Consider the following 22,601-nt stretch of genomic DNA (forward strand, 5'->3'; position numbering starts at 1 on the left):
AATACCTAGTAGACGCCCAAAAATTAGCAAGATTCCACGCTATATACCTCCAGTAATTTTCCCAAGGTCTACTTGAAAACGGTTTATGGCCTTTTCTTCCAGGAATTTGTCCAAACCTTTTTTAAACACAGCTAGTCTAAGTACTTTTATCACATCCTCTGGAAATGAGTTTAACTATGCTTTGAGTGAAAAAAAATATGTTCTTCCCTTTTGTTTTAAATGTAGGACTTTCTAGCTTATTTTCGAAAGAGATCGCCGGCCATCTTCCGACACAAATCGGGAGATAGCCGGTGATCTCCTGATCCCGGCCAAATCGGTATAATCGAAAGCCGATTTTGGCCGGCCCCAACTGCTTTTCGTTGCGGAGCCGGCCAACCTTCAATGGAGGGCACAAAAGGCGGGATGGGGGTGGGGGGGAGTGGGTGGGATGGGATGGGGGCGTAGGCGTGGTTACAAGATAGCGGGCTTCACCCCATAATGGAAAAAAGATGGCCGGCTCAGACGAGCATTTCACCAGCTGCACTTGGTCCATTTATTTTTAGGTCCAAATCACAAAAAAGTGCCCCAATTGACCAGATGACCACCAGAGGGAAATGGGGATGACCTCCCCTTATTCCCCCAGTGGTCACCAACCCCCTCCCACCCAAATAAAAAAAAAAAAAGGCTGCTAAACCGGTTGTTTGGTAGAGAGCTCGGAGCGTTTGGAGAGAGAACTTATTCCTTTTTTAATATAATGCCTCACTCAAAAAGAAAAGGGAAGCTAAAGTTAGATCCTCAGCCTACCTCGATGTCTTCCCCAGTCCAAGCGTCTCTGGAGCGCTACTTTACCGGTTTCTCCAGGCTTCGCGAGGAGGATCCCGTTGCGGGAGCACCCGGAGAAGCGCGTTCCCCGCTGGGAGAGGAAACCTCTCTTTCACCACCTTCAACTCTTCGGACTCCTCCGTGTCCAGCGTCGACGGCATCCCTGGAGGGAAACCCTGCCGATTCCGGAAGTGCATCGGCGGGGCCATCCAGCGAGGACCCAGGCATGGAAAAGTCGACGCTGATGCCTGAGGGAGTTTTTCTTTCCTCAGCAAATAAACCGGAGGTGACATTGGAATCGATTGGAGTGATGTTGAACCAGAGGAGATCCGGGAAATTATAGACCGGTGAGTCTGACGTCGGTGCCGGGCAAGATGGTGGAGGCTATTATTAAGAATAAAATTGCAGAGCATATACAAAAACATGGACTGATGAGACAAAGTCAGCACGGATTTAGTGAAGGGAAGTCTTGCCTCACCAATCTAATGCATTTTTTTGAGGGGGTAAGCAAACATGTGGACAATGGGGAGCCGGTTGATATTGTATATCTGGATTTTCAGAAGGCGTTTGACAAAGTGCCGCACGAAAGACTCCTGAAGAAATTGCAGAGTCATGGAATCGGAGGTAGGGTATTATTATGGATTAAGAACTGGTTGAAAGATAGGAAGCAGAGAGTAGGATTGCGTGGCCAGTATTCTCAGTGGAGGAGGGTAGTTAGTGGGGTCCCGCAGGGGTCTGTGCTGGGTCCGTTGCTTTTTAATGTATTTATAAATGACCTAGAGATGGGAATAACTAGTGAGGTAATTAAATTCGCCGATGACACAAAATTATTCAGGGTCGTCAAGTCGCAGGAGGAATGTGAACGATTACAGGAGGACCTTGCGAGACTGGGAGAATGGGCGTGCAAGTGGCAGATGAAGTTCAATGTTGACAAGTGCAAAGTGATGCATGTGGGTAAGAGGAACCCGAATTATAGCTACGTCTTGCAAGGTTCCGCGTTAGGAGTTACGGATCAAGAAAGGGATCTGGGTGTCGTCGTCGATGATACGCTGAAACCTTCTGCTCAGTGTGCTGCTGCGGCTAGGAAAGCGAATAGAATGTTGGGTGTTATTAGGAAGGGTATGGAGTCCAGGTGTGCGGATGTTATAATGCCGTTGTATCGCTCCATGGTGCGACCGCACCTGGAGTATTGTGTTCAGTACTGGTCTCCGTATCTCAAAAAAGATATAGTAGAATTGGAAAAGGTACAGCGAAGGGCGACGAAAATGATAGTGGGGATGGGACGACTTTCCTATGAAGAGAGGCTGAGAAGGCTAGGGCTTTTCAGCTTGGAGAAGAGACGGCTGAGGGGAGATATGATAGAAGTGTATAAAATAATGAGTGGAATGGATCGGGTGGATGTGAAGCGACTGTTCACGCTATCCAAAAATACTAGGACTAGAGGGCATGAGTTGAAGCTACAGTGTGGTAAATTTAAAACGAATCGGAGAAAATTTTTCTTCACCCAACGTGTAATTAGACTCTGGAATTCATTACCGGAGAACGTGGTACGGGCGGTTAGCTTGACGGAGTTTAAAAAGGGGTTAGATAGATTCCTAAAGGACAAGTCCATAGACCGCTATTAAATGGACTTGGAAAAATTCCGCATTTTTAGGTATAACTTGTCTGGAATGTTTTTACGTTTGGGGAGCGTGCCAGGTGCCCTTGACCTGGATTGGCCACTGTCGGTGACAGGATGCTGGGCTAGATGGACCTTTGGTCTTTCCCAGTATGGCACTACTTATGTACTTATGTACTGATGAACTCCACATTACAAAAAACTTCAGGTGACGTTTTAAATCTAAATGCCAAGCTGGAAGAGCTAAAAGTCAATGTTGATTCTGTTAAAGATACTCTAACAAAACAAGTTATTGATCTTGGTAAAGAAGTTGAATCATTTAAGGAATTTAAGACAATGTGTATCAAAGATAATATGGACATAAGACGAAAAATTGAACAATTAGAGAACTATAACAGACGGCTTAACCTCCGTCTGTTAAATTTTCCTAAAGTTTCAGGGTTATCGCCGATAGAAACACTTAGAAGATACCTAAATGAGATCCTCAAAATTCCCCTAGAAGCTATTCCTCCGCTGAATAAAATTTACTTCATTCCTAAACCAAAAGGGGAGATACGAGGAACAGAAAATATTATTCCAGACTTTCAAGACATCTCTGACATTTTGGAACAATCTTCTGAAACAATACTTGATACAGCCACATTATTGATTTCTCTTGTCTTTGAACAAGATTATAATAATATACTAAGATTGTATTTTCGTAATGTTAAGGCTCAATTTTGTGGTTCTAAGGTCTGGATTTTTCCAGACGTGACTAAACAGACACAACAAAAAAGAAAAGCTTTTCTTAAATTGAAACAAAGAACAATTGATACTGGAGGTTCTTTTTTCTTGGCATATCCAGCAAAATGTGTGGTTAAATTAGGTCAGACTAAATATACTTTCTTTTCACCCGAACAACTAGAATCATTCCTAGAGGCGAAATAGTTGAAATGATTTATATCCTGGAGTAAGCAGCCTTTACCTGTAATAATGTTGATTTTTATTTTTGTTAACTTCTCTGATTCCATCACTCCCCCACCTATTTGTCTGTTTTTCATATTTACTAATCATCGGCAAATATTGGATGAGAATGTTGTGATGTACATATCATTTGTCTGTGTTTCTAGCAAGGATTACCTTGTTAAATTTATAAAATTATAAATAAATAAATAAAAAAAAAAAAAGGTTTTTGCCAGCCTGTATGCCAGCCTGAAATGTCATACCCAGCTCCCTGACAGCAATATGCAGATCCTTGGAGCAGTATTTAGTGGGTGCAGTGCACTTCAGGCAGGTAGACCCAGGCCCATCTCCCCCTACCTGTTCAACTTGTGGTGGTTAATGTTGAGCCCTCCAAAAAACCCCAAAACCCACTGTACCCACATGTAGGTGTCCCCCTTCACCCCTTAGGGCTATGGTAATGGTGTAGAGTTGTGGGGAGTGAGTTTTGGGGGGGGGGGATTTGGGGGGCTCAGTACCCAAGGTAAGGGAGCTATGCACCTGGGAGCTGTTTTTATTTTTATTTTTTAATTTCTAGAAGTGCCCCCTGGCATGTGGTATCCTGGCATGTGAGGGGGGGCCAGTGCACTACAAATGCTGGCTCCTCCCACGACCAAATGCCTTCCGTTTCGCTGGGTTTGAGATGGCCGGGCCCGGTTTCCATTATGGCTGAAAACCAAAGCCAGCCATCTCCTCTTTCTAACCCCGGCGATCGATTTAGCCGGCCCCAACCGTATTTCGAAAATACAGTTGGCTCCTCCCCCTTGCGGAGCCGTCCCCGAAGATGGCCGGCGTCGTTCGATTATGCCCCTCTTTGTAACTTCACGGGGTTCCCCCCAATCTTTGTAATTTTTGAAAGCGCAAATAATTGATTAGCATTTACCTGTTCTACTCCATTCAGACTCTGTCATATCTTAGCTGTCTCTTCTTCAAAATGAACAGCCCTAGCTTACTACTACTACTTCTTAGCATTTCTATAGCGCTGCCAGGGTTACGCAGTGCTGTACTCTTTAGCATTTCCTCATAGGGAAGTTTTTCCATCCTTTTTATAATTTTTGGTCCATTCTCTAAACCTTTTCTAATTCCACTATATCTTTTTTTGAGATTCACTGACCAAAATTGCACAGTGACCAAATTGGAGCGATACAAAGGCATTATAACAGTCTCAGTTTTGTCCTCCTTTCCTTTCCTAATTTATTTATTTGTTACATTTATACCCCACATTTCCCCACCTATTTGCAGGCTCAATGTGGCTTACAAGGTATCAGATAACAAATACAAGGTTGTGTTATGGTCGCATGTAGAGGCGTTTCAGGCGTCATGAGGTCGAGGATGATAAATTGTCCAGTTCGATCATAGATTATCTTGTGTTGCTGGGTGTGGGGATTTATGTTGGATCGGTGGGATAAGAGGAGGGTTTTCAGTGATTTCCTGAAGTTTAGGTGGTCATGTATTGTTTTCACTGCATTCGGGAGTCCATTCCATAGTTGTGCGCTTATGTAGTAGAAGCTGGATGCGTGAGTTGTTTTGCATTTTATAATTGCTAACATTCTATTTGCTTTCTTAGCCGCCGCCGCACACTCAGTGGACGGTTTAATCGTATCATCAATGATGACATCTAGATCCTTTGTGACTCCTAATGCGTAACCTTGCATCATGTCGCTATGGTTTGGGTTCCTCTTTCCTACATGCATCACTTTGCACTTTGCTCACATTAACCACCCCGATTCTATATATGGCGCTCAAAATTGTGCGTGTAAATTTAGGGCCCTGTTTACTAAGCTGCACTGTAGGCACGCTAATGTTTTTAGCACACGCTAAAAATTAGCGTGGGCTAATGCTACAGAGGGGCATAATCGAACGGCGGCAGCCATCTATATGGCCGGCACCGCAAACAGTGGTCCCGAACCGTATTATCGGAAAAGTTGGCCGGCCATCTTTCGTTTTGATAATACGATTGGGCCGGCCAAATGTCAGAGATGGCCGGGTTTGAGATGGCTGGCATCGGTTTTCGTCGATAATGGAAACCGATGCCGGCCATCTCAAACCTGGCCAAATCTAAGGCATTTGGTCGTGGGAGGGGCCAGCATTTGTAGTGCACTGGTCCCCCTGACATGCCAGGACACCAACCGGGCACCCTATGGCTCCTCCCATGACCAAATGGCTTCGATTTGGCCGGGTTTGAGATGGCCGCCATTAGTTTCCTTTATCGGCAAAATCCAATGGTGGCGATCTCTAATGCTGGGCCAAATGTTGAGATTTGGCCGGCCCAGACCGTATTATCGAAACAAAAGATGGCCGGCTATCTTGTTTTGATAATGCGGTCGGGTGTGCCGTTTTACGGGGCCGGCCATATAGATGGCCAGCCCCGTTCGATTATGCCCCTCCAAGTGTCTTCAGCAAATTTGATCACCTTACTCATTATTCTTCATAATTTGAGACCTTTTCCATATCAAAATGTACAAAACACCAGTGGTATATCACATAAACAAAACTTTAAATGGTTTTCATATAAGCACCACTTCACTGAAAACATTTTGCAGTGTATTATACTGTCCTCTGGTTGACACCTATTGCTTCAGGGAATAGAAAATCAAATCTATTCAGCACAGTGGCGTAGCCGCAGGTGGGTCTGGGTGGGCCAGAGCCCACCCACTTAGGGCTCAAGCCAGGGGTGTGCTGGTAAATTTTTAACAACAGGCTCTTTCTCCGGACGTAGCCAGCTCTGCAGTTGGGCCAGGGTTGGCCGGGTGGAGGGAGGGGGGGGGGGCAACACTTGCCTCTCTCTCCTCCCTCCCTTCGTGCGGGGACGCTAGGCATACCTTTGCTGGCAGCCAATAAATGGACTGCCACCACTCCCAACGTCTTGCTCTGAGCAGCATGCTGAATCTTCTCACACATGCTCGAGAAGTCCCAGCCTGCTGCTCAGAGCTGGAAACAAGGAGCTGGGAGCAGCAGCAGTCTATTTACTTGGCTCGCAGGGCTCAGCATCCCCACCAGCAAAGTAAAAGAGAATTCAGCAGGGGGCCCAAGCCCACATTTTGGGAGCCAGTTATTAAAGTAGCCATGGAGGGCCCTACTTTAACAACCGGCTCCCAAAATTCTTAAAAACGTAACAACCGGCTCTTGCGAGCCTGTGAGAGCCTGCTCCAGCACACCACTGGCTCAAGCCCACCCAACAGTGGCACACCCTTAGCAGTAGCTGGTGGGGATCCCAAGTTCTACCAGCTGAAGACCTCCCTCTGTTGGGGCCAAAAATGCTGCTCTCCACTTCAGCAGTCTGAACTTCCTAAGCTGCGCATGCTCAGTTTTCAGTGCATTCCTGCTGCACACTGCTGAGGTGGACAGCAGCATTTTCCTGCCAGCTTAGATTTTTTTTTTAAGATAAAGGGGGTGGGGGGTGGTGGAGGACACTTGGTGCCCACCCACTTCTTGTCTAGGCCCATCCAAAATCCACTATCTGGCTACGCCCCTGATTCAGCAATGTCTGAATCCAGTCCATGGAAGACAAGAGATCAAAGTATGCATGCTTTGCCCCGTGTCTGTTCCTTTGGTTTTGGTCAAACTAGAGCAGTGTATCTGTACCCTGTCCTGGGGGAAGCTCATCCAGTTAGATTTTCAGGATACTATCAGTGAATATGCATGAGCTAGATTTGCATGCGTTGCTTCCATTGTATGCCAACTTCCTGTTTCCATGAAGGCAGGAAGTGGCTGCAGGAAGGTCCTTGGGGCAAGCTGAGGAAACTTGCTAACATTGCAGGTGCTGCCTGTAACACAGGTGTGTTTAAAAAATGGCTGGGTATGCGGGTCACACAGACTTGGGATTCTTATCTGAGGGTGTTGAGTCCCAGACGACGCAGTCTGCTTCTTAACATGATATAGCATGATGCTCCAGAGTGACTTCTTGGGCTTCCTCAAGTGCACACAGCTCAGTTTATAGTCATCCCCGGGAGGGGGTGGGGGTCCTCTTGGACTATCAGAGTACAAGTCCAAGGGGTTGGGGGGAAGGGGAAGGGGGAGGGGGAAAATTGGGGGGGGGGATTTTTTGATGACAACATATACTTTTGTACTCTTGTGCATGCTCTGATAATTGAAGCTATGTTTACTCAAATCTTGCTTGTATTTATGTTAATTGTCATAAAAAATGGCTGGGGGGGGGGTGGAAGAGGGAAGGGAAAGAAAGAATTGCTGGACTGCTGGGGAGGGGGGTACACAGTTGACTGAAGATTAATTTTTTTTTTACTTGTGAGATTAATTATGGTTAAAAAATATAATTGTCGAACATCCCTAGTTTACCTTAACTTGGAAGTTCAAATAACATGGATATGATGCTTCAAGCCACCCGTAAACGCCAGTAATATTAAGCAAGCTAAATATTAACAGCTACAGTCCTCTGAATCTCTCTCTAATTCTCTTGAGCTGTTGCCCTTGAATAAAACCCACTGAATCTCTCCTGTCAGAATATAAGGAACCCAACTGCTTCAGCCAGTCAGGTCAACAAGTCCGGAACCGGACACAGAAGCCAGTTCTGAAAACCGGCTAGTGCAGCATGGAAATCTTCATCTTTCTAGCTGACCATGAAGATTTCCCTGCCCACTGTCTGGACGTTCTGACTAACTGACGTTTAGCCCAGTTCAGCCCTTCATTTGTTTTTCCATAGAATAAAGATGGAGTCGCAGAAGCTATCTGGCTCATGACTAAATCAGCCGAATGGTTACCGCTGCCCACTGAACACAGCTTTATATGATAAAGAAGGGATGTTGGGATCAGGAATTTCTTTGGTGTTTACTTGTTTTTCACTGTCGCTTTGCATGAACAACTAGCGCCTCCCACAGGCAAACATATATAGTGCTTGAACCCCTTCATGCTTACCTATCATAGAAATCATCTCTGTAGTAGTCATAATCAAAGTCGTAGCCACTGTAAAGACAGGAAAGACCAAATTATAGATAGCGTTGTATCAGTTTTTGGACTGAATTAGGGTTAACAAGCAAGTTACAAAGGGGAAACCTTTGCATTGAACTCCAAATTCTGCAGCTAGCATTTGAGGGCTCTGCTTCCTTCAGTAGTTCAAGTGAGGAGACAACATGGTTAGACTGGGCGTAAGTCCTGGAAAATCAGATTACATGAGATTTGCTGGGATATGTTAGGAAGCTATAAGGCAGATATCTATCCAATATGACTCCATTTTATTATTATTATTTATAGCATTTGTACCCCACCTTATCCCACCTTTTTGCAGGCTTAATGTGGCTTACAGAGTGTTATAATGATCTAGTCATTACATGATCTTAAATACAGTCGATTATAAGCTGAAGGTAGATGAGGATTTAGATGGAAAGGTGTTAGGTAAGGTCCATTTTAATGACTGAAAAGTCACATGACCCGAAATGACAATGAAAACAAAATAGCAGGTCTCCCTTCCTTCTTCCCCACTTCCTCCTCCTCCCCTTAACTAAGGCAGGCAGCACAGGGCTTGTGGGTACTGCATGGGTTTCTGGTCTATCAGGAAGTCTATGAAGGGGCTGTAAAGGTTCAGTGGCTTACAGGACCCAGGCTGACTGCCATTACTGGGCACAGGTCAAGGGGCAACACCAGAGGGATGGGAAGTGGCAGTGGCGTAGCAAGGGGGGGGATGGGAGGGGCGGTCCGCCCCGGGTGTCAGCTAAGGGGGGGGGGGTGCTCCCTGCCAGCTCCCCCCCCTCGGCGAATCGACACCCCCCCCCCGACCAGCTCTTGCACCCTACCTTTAAAAAGAATATCGGGAGGTGAGGCGTAGCGCCTCGCGCCTGCCCTGCACATAAAAGAAATGTGGACCGTCGGGTCTTCCCTCGCTCTGTCTGTCCCGCCCTCCGCTGACGCAACTTCCTATTTCCGCAAGGGCGGGACAGACAGCGTGAGGGAAGGCCCGATGACGATCCTTGCTTCTTTTACTTGCAGGCGCGAGGTGCTGCGCCTCACCGAAATTTCTTTAAAGGTAAGGTGCTTAGCTGGTTGGAGGGAGCTGAGGAGGGTAGGCACTGGGTCGGGGGGGTGTCATCGTGCTGCACCCGGGGGGGGGGGAGGAGCTGGCAGGGAGCACCCCCCCCCCGAGCTGACACCCGGGGCGGACCGCCCCTCCCGCCCCCCCCCTTGCTACGCCACTGATGCCTGATAATGGGTGAGAAAGTCTTTTGGTTGTTTGAGTCAATGTATTTAATCCTAATTTAAATATTTTGTCTTCCTGTGTAGTTCTCAAATTCTCTTTTAAGTACCTGAATGAAGACAGTGTGAAGACTGAACTAATAAACCCCCCCTGAGACACCAACGCCAAGCACAGATCTTATCACTTGGCCAATGAATCAGTAAAGCACATAGGTTGGATGGAAAACTATGACCAAGATTTTTTTTTGTTACATTTGTACCTTGCGCTTTCCCACTCATGGCGGCTTACATGGGGCAATGGAGGGTTAAGTGACTTGCCCAGAGTCACAAGGAGCTGCCTGTGCCTGAAGTGGGAATCTAGAACTCAGTTCCTCAATTCCCCAGGACCAAAGTCCACCACCCTAACCACTAGGCCACTCCTCCACTGTTGCTACTATTGGAGATTCTACATGGAATGTTGCTATTCCACTAGCAACATTCCATGTAGAAGTCGGCCCTTGCAGATCACCAATGTGGCTGCGCAGGCTTCTGCGAGTCTGACGTCAGGAAGTCAGACTCACAGAAACAACAGAAGCTTGTGCAGCCTTCTACTTGGAATGTTGCTAATGGAATAGCAACATTCCATGTAGAATCTCCAATAATAGCAACATTCCATGTAGAATCTCCAATAGTATCTATTTTATTTTTGTTACATTTGTACCCCATGCTTTCCCACTCATGGCAGGCTCAATGCGGCTTACATGGGGCAATGGAGGGTTAAGTGACTTGCCCAGAGTCACAAGGAGCTGCCTGTGCCTGAAGTGGGAATCAAACTCAGTTCCTCAGGACCAAAGTCCACCACCCTAACCAATAGGCCACTCCTCCACTCCTATAAATGGGCAGATTGCTAGCCTCCCCTCCCCTTACTTACTTTCTCTTTCAAAATTGATGTTGCGTATTGGCCTAGTGGTAGGGGTACCATATTTTGTCCCCCCAAAAGGAGGACACATGCCCTGCCCCCTTTCACACCCTCGCTCCGTTCCCTGTCACATTTTCCCCTCCCCCCTGTCACACACCCCATCACTCCCCCTCCCCGTCACCCCCCTTCCCTTCCCTTACTACTGCCCTGGTGGTCTAGTGACCTCTTCGGGGCAGGAAAGAGCCCCCTGTTTCCTGCCCAGAGCACTGCCCTACATGCATCCTTCCTGTTCGTGATCTCTGCGCCGATTCAAAATGGCCGCCAGGAGCTGAAGTCTCGCGAGGTCACTTCAACTCTCAGCGGCCATTTTGAATCGGTGCCGAGGATCACCAACAGGAAGGATGCATGCAGGGCAGCGCTCCAGGCAGGAAACATGGGGCTCTTTCCTGCCCCAAAGAGGTCACTAGACCACCAGGGCAGTATTAAGAAAGGGGAGGGGAGGCTAGCAAGCTGCCAGTTTGTCCAGATTTCTGGACAAACGGGCAGATTGGCAAAACCCGCCCGGTTGCTCGGACATTATTATTATTATTTATTGCATTTGCATCCCACATTTTCCCACCTCTTTTCAGCCTCAATGTGGCTTACAATATATCGTGGATAGTGGAAGTGTGAGGAGAGTAGACATTTGGTGTTACAGAGGATTAGGTTTCATGGTAATGTAATACATAATAATAAGAGAGAAAAAGAAAAGAAAAAAACCCAGAGGGCATTAGTTTACATTCAGGGTGGGAAATTCTGGACATATGGTAACCCTACCTTGTGGTGGCTTAAGGATGGCCACAGAAAGTTACCCTTGTTCTGAGGCACTTGAAACTTCTGCACATAAGCTTGAGCATTTACGTATTTTATAAAACGTGCAGAAAAATACCCAACCCCATCCCCCACCTTCACCCACTGATTATGCTGCTCCTTGTGGTCTTAAATAGGCTCTTTTATTACCCTAAAAAGGCTGCATCAGGGGATATTGGACTAAGCTAAAATAAATGAGTAAAAATGCATTACAATCAATTCATAAATAACGGCACAACTTTACACGGGTCTTTTTCATGCGCCCAGGCCACGTCTTACTACAACTGGAAAAGGGCTGAATTTCTGATTTGAATGGCCATTAGTTTCAAGTTTATTTAGTATTTACTATCCTGCCCATGAAATGTACGTCTAGGTGGCTTACAGAATAGAAAGGTACATTCAAAGAAGAGACAGAGGGGAATAATGCAACGTATGTATGAAATAACAGGACATGACTAGAAGGGGAGGTGGGCGGAACTACAATATTGATAGGATAGGAGGAAGGGGAGAAGGGGAGGGGAGGGCTTTATTACAAGATGAGCCCTTACTGCAACCTACTTTGTAGGTGGCGGGGGGGGGGGGGGGGAGGCTCATGCGCAATCAGCACGTGGCAATGCGGATGCCATAACTGATTTGCATAGAGACGCCCACTCTCTGCCCCCAGACATGCTCCCTCTGGTAAAAAAAAAAAATCAAAAAGTATTTTAGCTTGTGGTTGACATGCACACATGCAAAAATGACCATGGGATGCCGCAGCACGCCCCTCAGTAAGTCAATTTAAGCAGCTTTGCAAAAGGGGTCCCTTAATTAACATAGAAATCACTTAGAATACAATATGGTAAACTTATAAGAGTAAAAGAATAAAGTATAAATCACATACAAACATTTAAATGCCTATTCTAAACATTAAAAACCCTTAAATCAAATCTCAAATCAATAAACCGAATGCTGGACTAGCGATCACATTGTTTGGTAATTTTTGCATTAGCTGAATGCTTTTTCTCGTACAAACAATTTGTTCTGTACAATTTCTAATTTGTTAATTTATTTTGTAGCCACACGGTCTACGGGGCACTTTTACTAAGCAGTGCTAAAAAGTGGCCAACGCTATTCCCAGTGCGGGTCTTTCCTGTTTGCTGAGTTCACTTTTACCCTGGGGTAAAATGGTCCCATTTTCCATTATTTCTATTAATGGCAATATGCTAATTTCCCCATTTTCTAGGCGGAAAGGGCTAACATGCTAATCAGTTAGTGATGTAGCTGCACTGATTAGCACAGAACACACTTACTCTCCACCCCCAGACATGCCCCAGCGTTAGAAAATGAATTTTATTTTTTAGCACGTGAGAAGCATGCACCCATCCCGGAAGTACTGTGGGACACTTGAGTGGATCCTGCAGTAGCTCTTTTAATTGGCAGTAAGCATTTAGGTGTTAAAGGACCCCTAAATCATTTAAGAAAAACACCCCTGATCATCCGACCTTTAAAAAATACCTTAAGACCTTCTTATTCGGGAAAGCTTATGCTCCTGACCCGCCCCGCCCCGCTGTCTATTGAATTCCATTTCTCTTTCCACATTTCCCCACCGCTGCTATTACTTACTAGCCTCTTTCACTACAATGCCATTGACTGTTTGTTGTAGACTTGATGTATGCTTTCTGTAAATTCCCGTAAGCCACGCTGGGCCTGCCCTTGGGTGGGAATATGTGGGATATAAATGCTATAAATAAAAGAAGGGAGTTTGTGTGATTTTTTTTTCACTCTCCTCTGGTATGTTCTGGCTAGTCTAACATTCTGTTTTATTGATTTCCTATTTGACTTGAGGTTTTTTTTTAATGTTTAGAATAGACATTTAAGTGGTTTTTTTTTAATGCTACTGTGGCAGGCATTTAAGGAAATAAACACTGAGCAGAAAAGCTGAATATTGATCTCCGAGTTTTCACCCTTTCCCTGAAGGTGCAACAATTTTCTTGCCTAATAACTCGCAGAGGAGTATTTACATAATATTGATGCGACTGCTGGGAACTCCGAGCTCTACAATGAGCCGGCTGCACTTTACGCATATCTCGAAGATCCCGGCTCAGGCGTTACCAGAACAACCAGTAAGGTGCACATCACCCTGTAAGGTATGAAACACAAGAACTAGATGCTTAAACCTAGCTCTCATTCCAACAGGCAGCCCAGCATTCATCCTCTTTAGACATCCCGGGTCTGAGATTCACAGTCTGGACTCCTGGATTTGTGACCTATTTTCAGCCAGATTTAGGAGCCTAGGTATAAAAATTCAGCTGATGGTTGGTCAGTTTTTTGTTGGCCATTGCTGAGCCATGTCTGAGCATCAGCATTAAATAACCTGGTTTGTGCAGCCAGTTATTTCTTATCCTGTTAAAGGGTCCTTTTACTAAGTCATGCTAGGCAGTGGCCAGTGTTGTGAGTAGTCTGTGGGTTTGCCCCGTGCTCCGGCCACTTTCCTAGTGTGGCTGAAAAATGGCCACGTTCGGTGTTTCTTAAAAATGGCCATGTGCTAATTTCCCCATTAGCGCATGACCGTTCCTCCTGGGAGCCCTTACCACCACCTGTTTAGGAGGCAGTATGGGCCCCTGCACTACCCCTGCATTAGGGGTGTAGCTAAATGGGGCCACGGGGGCCTGGGCCCCTGTAGATTTGGCCCTGGACCCCCCTGTCGATGACCCTCTCGACCCCCCTCCCCCCGCCAGCCCGCCGTCAACCTGCCGTCTTCGTCTGCTACCTTTGCTGGCGGGGGTTGGGGTCTCCTGCCAGCAAAGGTAGGTGACGGTGACGGCGGGGGAGGGTTGGCGGCGGGAGGGGGGTCGAGAGGGTCATCGGCGGGGGGGGGGGGGGGTCAAAGTTGGTGGTGGTGGTGGTGGGGGTGTCAGCAATGGCGGGGGGGGGGGGTCGGCGGCACCGGGGGGGGGGGGGTCTAAAATGTGCCCCCTCACCTCAGGCTCTGGACCCCCCTCCCGCCGAAGTCTGGCTACGCCCCTGCCCTGCGCTAATCGGGTAGAACGCAATAATATGCCCATGCTATCTGATTAGCGCAGGGCATGCCAATTCCCTGCACTAGAAGATAATGTCTAGTTTCTACCACACACTGATCACAGCAATACTGTGGGATGCCTCAGCACGCCCTGTGGTGGCGCTGTTTTGGCGCATGCTATGCACATGGTAGCTGTACCGCCCTTTAGTAAAAGGCTCCTAAGTGTAAAATTCAGCACTTAGCTGCCTAGCTGAAACCAGACTGAATTTTCTGTGGTTTCATTTGTCCAGATAACTTTGGGGTCCTTTTACTATCCTACAGTATAAAGTGGTCTTTGCGTGTCCTTACGTAAGTTTTTCCCGTGTGCTAAAGCCATTTTTCCTGCAGCAGTAAAATGGCTGATTTTCCTTTTTTTGCATTAATAGCCACGTGCTAATGTCACCATTAAAAAAGGTGAGTGTGTTAGCACTTTCTGACACCTGCCCACAGTGCGACTACTTTTAGGAACGACCTAGTTTTATAAGTGCTTTCTATATGCAAAAGTGGTTAATAAAATGATCCTTCACGAGGGCAATTTGCACTCTGCCCTCATTTCTGCGAAGCTGCAGGCACTTTTCTCACGCGGATTTGGCATCAGTTTTCAAAGTAAAAGTATGAATGTACTTTCACTTCAAAAACTGCCTAAAGAAATTGCACCTGCCGAGACTTAAGAACACATGAACAGCCATAGTGGGTCAGACCAATGGTCCATCTAGTCCAGTATCCTGTTCCCAGCAGTGGCTGATCCAGGTCACAGGTACCTGGCAGAAACCCAAATAGTAGCAACATTCCATGTAGAATCTCAAATAGCAACATTCCATGCAGAATCCCAAAGAATAGCAAGATTCCAGAATCCCAAAGAGTAGCAACATTCCACGTAGAATCTCAAAGAGCAGCAACATTCCATGCAGAATCCCAAAGAATAGCAAGATTCCGGAATCCCAAAGAGTAGCAACATTCCACATAGAATCTCAAAGAGCAGCAACATTCCATGCAGAATCCCAAAGAATAGCAAGATTCCGGAATCCCAAAGAGTAGCAACATTCCACGTAGAATCTCAAAGAGTAGCAACATTCCATGCAGAATCCCAAAGAATAGCAAGATTCCGGAATCCCAAAGAGTAGCAACATTCCACGTAGAATCTCAAATAGTAGCAACATTCCATGCAGAATCCCAAAGAATAGCAAGATTCCAGAATCCCAAGAGTAGCAACATTCCACGTAGAATCTCAAAGAGCAGCAACATTCCATGCAGAATCCCAAAGAATAGCAAGATTCCGGAATCCCAAAGAGTAGCAACATTCCACATAGAATCTCAAAGAGCAGCAACATTCCATGCAGAATCCCAAAGAATAGCAAGATTCCAGAATCCCAAAGAGTAGCAACATTCCATGCTACCAATCCCAGGGCAAGCAGTGGCTTCCCCATGTCTATCTCAATAACAGGTGCCTTTTTTCTGATTAACATAATGCATGTCATTTTGAAAATACAAAACTATAAAAATGGGCCCTGCTGCAGTGCAGATAACTTGAGCTAAGCTTTAATAAACAGGGGGGGGGGGGGGGGTATATGTGTGTGTTAAAATCCTTGCCCCACATCTCTTACTGAAGCAGATAGGATTAACTTATTGAAGGCCTATTTTCTTCATAAATATATACGTTTTTTATGGACACCGATTTTTTTGTATTTCTGGATATTTGTAAAGCTACGCAAATGTGTAGCAAAGCATTTTTGCAATCAAAGAATGAGTCCTTGAAGTAGGAGGTACTTTTTTTTTCCATGCAAGTTTCTATTTACCTAACAAGGCCTGAAATATGCATTCTTGAATGCATTACAGCTGGAGAATCTCTTAAAGATACATGAAGTATAGTAACTGAAATATTTCTAAATTGTAGGATTTCTCTCTTTCATTGTTTATTTTGGGGTGCAGATTTTTTCTTGAAGTAATTGTTTTCCTTTTGATTTCTCCTTCTCTTTTTCCATGATGGAGGCTGGATTTGTGGTTTATATTTCTTATGGAGACTTTTGCAGTCTGGTTTTGTTTTAAGTTTGATGTGAAATGATTTCAATTAAAAAAGAATCCTTGCTTTAACTGCACTCAGGAGAAGACCTCCACTCAAGGCTGCATTCTTGAGGTGTAGCAGAGTAGACTAGCACTTGGAGCAGGACGATGGGGTTCAAATCTTACTGATGCAATCCCTGCCAGGTAATTTTTACAGCATCTGATTTCTTCCCCAGAGAAACAATTGCTGAATAAACATGTCTGAATCTGAAACCAAAAGATCACATGGCCTTTGTACTAGGACCAAACGCGCAGCCTAGAACTCCTTCCGCAAAGTTTCCCTAAAGATGTGAAATTAGGGCATGAGGAAAGAAGACCTAGTTTGTGGGACACCATAGCTGATACCTTTGGGGGACAGAGATGCCATTTTTAAATTGTACTGACAGAGATGTCCCAATTAGGTAAGAACTAATCCAAAGGTGACAACACCTACCAACCCCCACCAAATGAAACCTTTGTAGCATGGTTAGATCAATTAAATCAAATGTACTAGACATGTCCAGCAATAACAACGGGACTGAATTGTTCCTATTAGAAAATAAGCAACTCAACACTTATTTATTTATTAATAATATTTGTACCCCACATTTTCCCACCTATGGGTAGGTTCGATGTGGCTTACAGTTATCTGGAACATTATTGCAGCAAAGCTTAAAATGCAAGTATCCTTATAATAATCTGTTAACACCAAGTCTTACATAAGCCACAACACGGTCTATTTTACCTTCAGAATGCAGAATCACTGGGAAGGTGATGGATTGCTCATGTAAAAAGGAGGCTCATCGAAGGATCCAAATTCAGATGTGCCCCTGAGTCAGAGTGGACTCCTGATGACCTTCCTTTGTGGTTGATACCGGAGGCGTAGAGGGTTAAGTGACCTGCCTTTTACTAAACATTTTATATGTATTATCCTGTTCTTTCCATCAAAATTTTCTTGAAATTATTTATTGGGATTTATTAAGTACATAAGTACATAAGTAATGCCATACTGGGAAAAGACCAAGGGTCCATCGAGCCCAGCATCCTGTCCACGACAGCGGCCAATCCAGGCCAAGATTCACCCAAGGCAGTGTACAGCAGGTACAGTTTAACATCAAACTTACAATTTTGTTAACAGCGTAACAATAGTAAAATAACCAAGAATAAACATAAACAGAATAAATGGGGTAAACCTGAAAACAAGGAAATTAAAACCTAGTAATAAAACTAGCATGAAACAGTAGGAAAAATATACACATTTGACAGTGCTGCAATTCAGATACCAGAGATATAATACAGTGTTAGAATCATACTAATGATACACCTAATGAGCATGGATTAGAACATTCAACTGAGGGGCCAAGAGCAGATATTTGATGGGAACAAGATGTGTGGTACAGAGTCAGTTGGGATAATTAAATGGTTAGCTGAACTCAAGGCACATTCTTTGTATAATTAAGCAAGAGATAAGGAAGTGATCTATGTTACAGTGTGTGTAGCCAGCTAGTCCATGAGCAGAATGAGGGTATAGTCAGTCACCCTATGTATTAAAGGCTTGGAAGAAGAGCTTCCTGATGTACAGGTAGTCTCGAGTTATATGAAGCCCCTCTGGGCTGTTTGAACATTTTCTCTCTGTTTTGTTTTGTAACAGAAAGCCGTTATTTTCACGCAAAACATGGGCGTAGACTGGGGGGGGTGAGGGGGGGCAGTGCCCCCCCCCCCCCAAACGACCAAGACGACGAAGACGTGTTCTTTCCCGCAGCGGCGAACGGGCGGGAAAGCAGCAAGCAAGCAGCCACGCTGAACTCCGTCCTTCGCTTCCTGAATCCTGCCCCTTCAGCATCCCGCCCTCCCCAAAGGAAATGACATCAGAGGAAGGCGGGACGCAGAGAGAGGGCAGGATTCAGGAAGCGAAGGACGGAGTTCAGCGTGGCTGCTTGCTTGCTGCTTTCCCACCCGCCCGTTCGCCTCTGCAGCTTCGGGAGTGGAGTGAGCCAGGAGATAGGCGTCCACTGTAACAGAAGTAAGGAAGCCATTTCCACTCCCCCATGCAGCCGTCGCCGTTCACAAGCACAGCAAGCAAACCTGTGTGAGCTGCTGCTGTTGCATCCACGTTGTCGTTTGGGAGATGCTTTGAAGGGGGAGGGGAGACGCTGGATAGAGTGGGGAGGGCAAGAAACAGGACGGGCAGCTCTTTTTCCCTTCCTTCCTCCTTCCTTCCTCCATATTAGCATATTCATTTGAATATATATATATATAATACAAATAAATATGCTAATATGCTCCGCTCCATTTTGCCCTCCCCAAATGAAACAGTCAAACTACGCCCATGACGCAAAAGGTACCACAAGCAGAATACGTTTGTCTCAAGGGCTAGTGTGACCATTGAAACTCTGTAATATAAATCACTGGAATAAAACCTTTTAAAACTGTTGGTGCCATCCTGAAACCAATCCACATACACCAAGCTGAACTGCTCTGTCGTGTCTTTAATGGGACCTAGTTTGGCTGAGGGCCAAACAATCTAACACACGTTATTGGAATTCAGTAAATAATAAATGTACCGGAGATGTGAAAGGCGCAGTGAAAGACTGGTGAAAGTCCAGGTAATTATGAGAACTTTGAAGATGTATCAAAGTAATCAGTAGTGTTGGAAGGGAACAATTTTTCATTGTAAGACAGTGACTTATTGTTAAGGGTGGGGGAAAACAGCTACATTGTTTCACTTTTGAAGCCTTGGATATCCTGGGACTGCGTGTGTGCCACCCCTCAGTTGAGCATGCATGGACAGTGATCTGGGTACTGGTGCTGGATAGCAGGGGGGCACCTGATGACTTTCTGCACTATTTGAACTTTTAACCTGGAGTATTGTGTTCAGTACTGGTCTCCGTATCTCAAAAAAGATATAGTAGAATTGGAAAAGGTACAGCGAAGGGCGACGAAAATGATAGTGGGGATGGGACGACTTTCCTATGAAGAGAGGCTGAGAAGGTTAGGGCTTTTCAGCTTGGAGAAGAGACGGCTGAGGGGAGATATGATAGAAGTGTATAAAATAATGAGTGGAATGGATCGGGTGGATGTGAAGCGACTGTTCACGCTATCCAAAAATACTAGGACTAGAGGGCATGAGTTGAAGCTACAGTGTGGTAAATTTAAAACGAATCGGAGAAAATTTTTCTTCACCCAACGTGTAATTAGACTCTGGAATTCGTTGCCGGAGAACGTGGTACGGGCGGTTAGCTTGACGGAGTTTAAAAAGGGGTTAGATAGATTCCTAAAGGAAAAGTCCATAGACCGCTATTAAATGGACTTGGAAAAATTCCGCATTTTTAGGTATAACTTGTCTGGAATGTTTTTACGTTTGGGGAGCGTGCCAGGTGCCCTTGACCTGGATTGGCCACTGTCGGTGACAGGATGCTGGGCTAGATGGACCTTTGGTCTTTCCCAGTATGGCACTACTTATGTACTTATGTACTTATGTACTCTTTGTGGATTTTTTCCATCTTTTAGTGCAATGCTCTGTTCACTGCTGTGTTTTTAAAAATAACCTTGAACTGCTGAAGTAGCAGGGTTGTAATAACATCCAGGCTAACAGTACATAAGTACCGCCATACTGGGAAAAGAGCAAGGGTCCATCAAGCCCAGCATCCTGTCTCCGACAGCGGCCAATCCAGGCTTCAAGAACCCGGCAACCCCCCCCCCCCTAAAAAAAAAAATAATGTTCAATGGACTTTTCCCTCAGGAATCTGTCCAAACCCCCTTTAAATTCCGTAAGGCCAGCTGCTGTCACTACATTCTCCAGCAACGAGTTCCAGAGTCCAACTACACCATGAGTAAAGAAAATCTTTCTCCTGTTTGTTTTAAATCTACCATATTCGAGCTTCATCTTGTGTCCTGGGCTTTAAATCAGGACTTTTATCCCTCTGCCTAAGATGTTAACTGGCACCATGGGGCTAATTCTAGAAAGGGCACTTGTACAGCTGAGGTGTGACTACTTGCCCCAGCCATGGAGCCGATGTAAATACTCGCACTAGTATTCTATGATCTACGGGCTCGATATTCAAAGAAATTTAACAGCTAGAAATGGTTCCTGGCCGGTCAATCGCTTCTCTGGGTCTGTCCACTGATATTCAGCTGCAACTTCACCAGTCAGAGCCGCTGAATCTCACGACAGACTTCTAAACTGAAAGCTGGATATCTTGTGGGCAGTCTGGGGGCAGAGTCGGCAATTATGCGGTTAAATGACGATATTCAGTACTTCCTTGATTAAGGAACGAGGGGACTTTCTGTTCCTAAAGCGTTGAATAACCATTTTTTAGAAGTAGATGGAACTCCTTTCTTTTCATAAAGAAGGAGTTTGGTCAGTGTACACAGTATTCAGTTTATATTGGATCATACTTGACCCCTGATGCAGGCGCTGTGTGCCGAAACATGGCCCATGTCGGGTCCACACTGAAATATTGATTTTCCAAATTAAAGGAATTGTGTCCCGTTTCTGAAGGCTCTTGGTGCTTTTTCCTGTATTTTGGACTCTCTCTGTGCTGTTACTTTGATATTCGGTACTTAACCACCTAAATTTAGTGGTTAAATTGGACCATAAAAGTCAGTCCTATCTTTATGTGGTGTCGCTTAGGTAGTTAAATGCTGAATATCGCACTTCCTATGTAATAATTCTCACCTCCAGCATTCTATGCGTCTGCCTGCCTGTGTCTGTAACTTTCTTCACAGATGGGCTCGAAGCCCTGAGGGTTGGAGGTGGGAAGGGAGGCTCGAGAGGGTCACGGCAGGGGGGTTCAGGGGTCAGGAACTCTGAGGGGGGGGTCAGGAAATCGGAGGAAGGGGGGGTCTGCAAATCGGAGGCAGGGAGGTGGGGTCTGGAACTCGGAGAGAGGGAGGGGGGTCTGGTCTGCAAATCAGAGGGAGGGGGGGCAGGGAGGTGGGGTCTGGAATTTGGAGAGCGGGAGGGGTCTGGAATTTGGAGGGGGGAGGGAGGGGGTCTGGAATTCAGAGGGAGGGAGGGAGGGGGTCTGGAACTGGGAGGGAGGGAGGGAGTCTGGAACTTGGAGAGGGGACAAGAGGGGGAATGCACCACCTGTACAAAAACTAAAACTAAAAATAAAAATGGGGACGACCCTGGAACTTGGAGGGAGGGAGGGGGAACGATGACCCTGGAACACGGAGGAAGGGGGGGACACTGGAACTGGGTGGGAGGGAGGGGCCCCAGGCACACACACTCTCTCTCACAGACACACTCAAACCCAGTCGCACTCTCTCTCTGTCACACACACACACACACACACACACACACACACACACACACACACACACACACACTCACTCTCTGTCTCTCACATAGTCACTCTCACACACACTTTCTCAAACATACTGTACACACTCCGAGAAAAACCTTGCTAGCGCCTGTTTCAATTGTGTCAGAAACGGGCCTTTTTTTACTAGTAACCATATAAGAGATTCTAAAATCGATGCACGTGGTTATAGAATACACCTGGTCCATGCGGAATTTAGCTGTTGGCATTATGCCAATTTTTACTTGACATAACTGCCCAAGTCTAGATTTAGTCACAGGGATGGGCACTCAGAAACTTAGGTATATTCTATATGTTTAGGCATCAATTTTTTAGGTGTGATATATAAAATCTAGTCCATGATGGGAACCGAGCTCTATAAACTGCCTCCTACTCATAAGAACGTAAGCTTTGCCATACTGGGACAGAATGAAGGTTCATCAATCCCAGTATCCTGTTTCGAACAGTGGACAATTCAGGTCACACGTACCTGGCAAGATCCCAAAACAGTAAAACAGATTTTATGCTGGTTATCCTAGAAATAAGCAGTGGATTTTCCCAAGCCTATCTTAATAATGGCTTATGGACTTTTATTTTTTGAAACTATCCAAACCTTTTTTAAACCCTGCTAAGCTAACTGCTTTTACTACATTCTTTGGCAATGACTTCCACTAACATATGATGAGAACCAAGCTCTATAAAGTGCTCTAGAAAAATATGTATAAGAAAAAAAAGATTGGATAATTAGCAGCTCTAGCCATCTTGGAGCAGTTCTAGAAATAGAAATGAAGACCCTCTGGAAGTCACAAGTGCGGACATTTGGGGAGGAAAAAATATATAGCATACACCTTGAAATGTAGCTGTATATTTATATAGAAACTATAACATAAACACAACTCTGCAACAACTTGGTTGCCCTTATTGCTCCTT

The 22,601-nt window shown here is 45.5% G+C and overlaps 1 protein-coding gene across 1 annotated transcript in view; it reads right to left on the bottom strand.

Moving 5' to 3' along the window:
• The window catches only part of RALY (RALY heterogeneous nuclear ribonucleoprotein), a 65,379-nt gene that overhangs the window by 19,980 nt on the left and 22,798 nt on the right, over positions 1-22,601 (bottom strand). Inside the window, 1 exon segment of the mRNA XM_030212101.1 lies at positions 8,270-8,317. Coding sequence (XP_030067961.1) covers positions 8,270-8,317 — 48 coding nt within the window.

Source organism: Microcaecilia unicolor, chromosome 8 (assembly GCF_901765095.1).
Source record: "Microcaecilia unicolor chromosome 8, aMicUni1.1, whole genome shotgun sequence".
NCBI classification, from domain to species: Eukaryota; Metazoa; Chordata; class Amphibia; order Gymnophiona; family Siphonopidae; genus Microcaecilia; species Microcaecilia unicolor.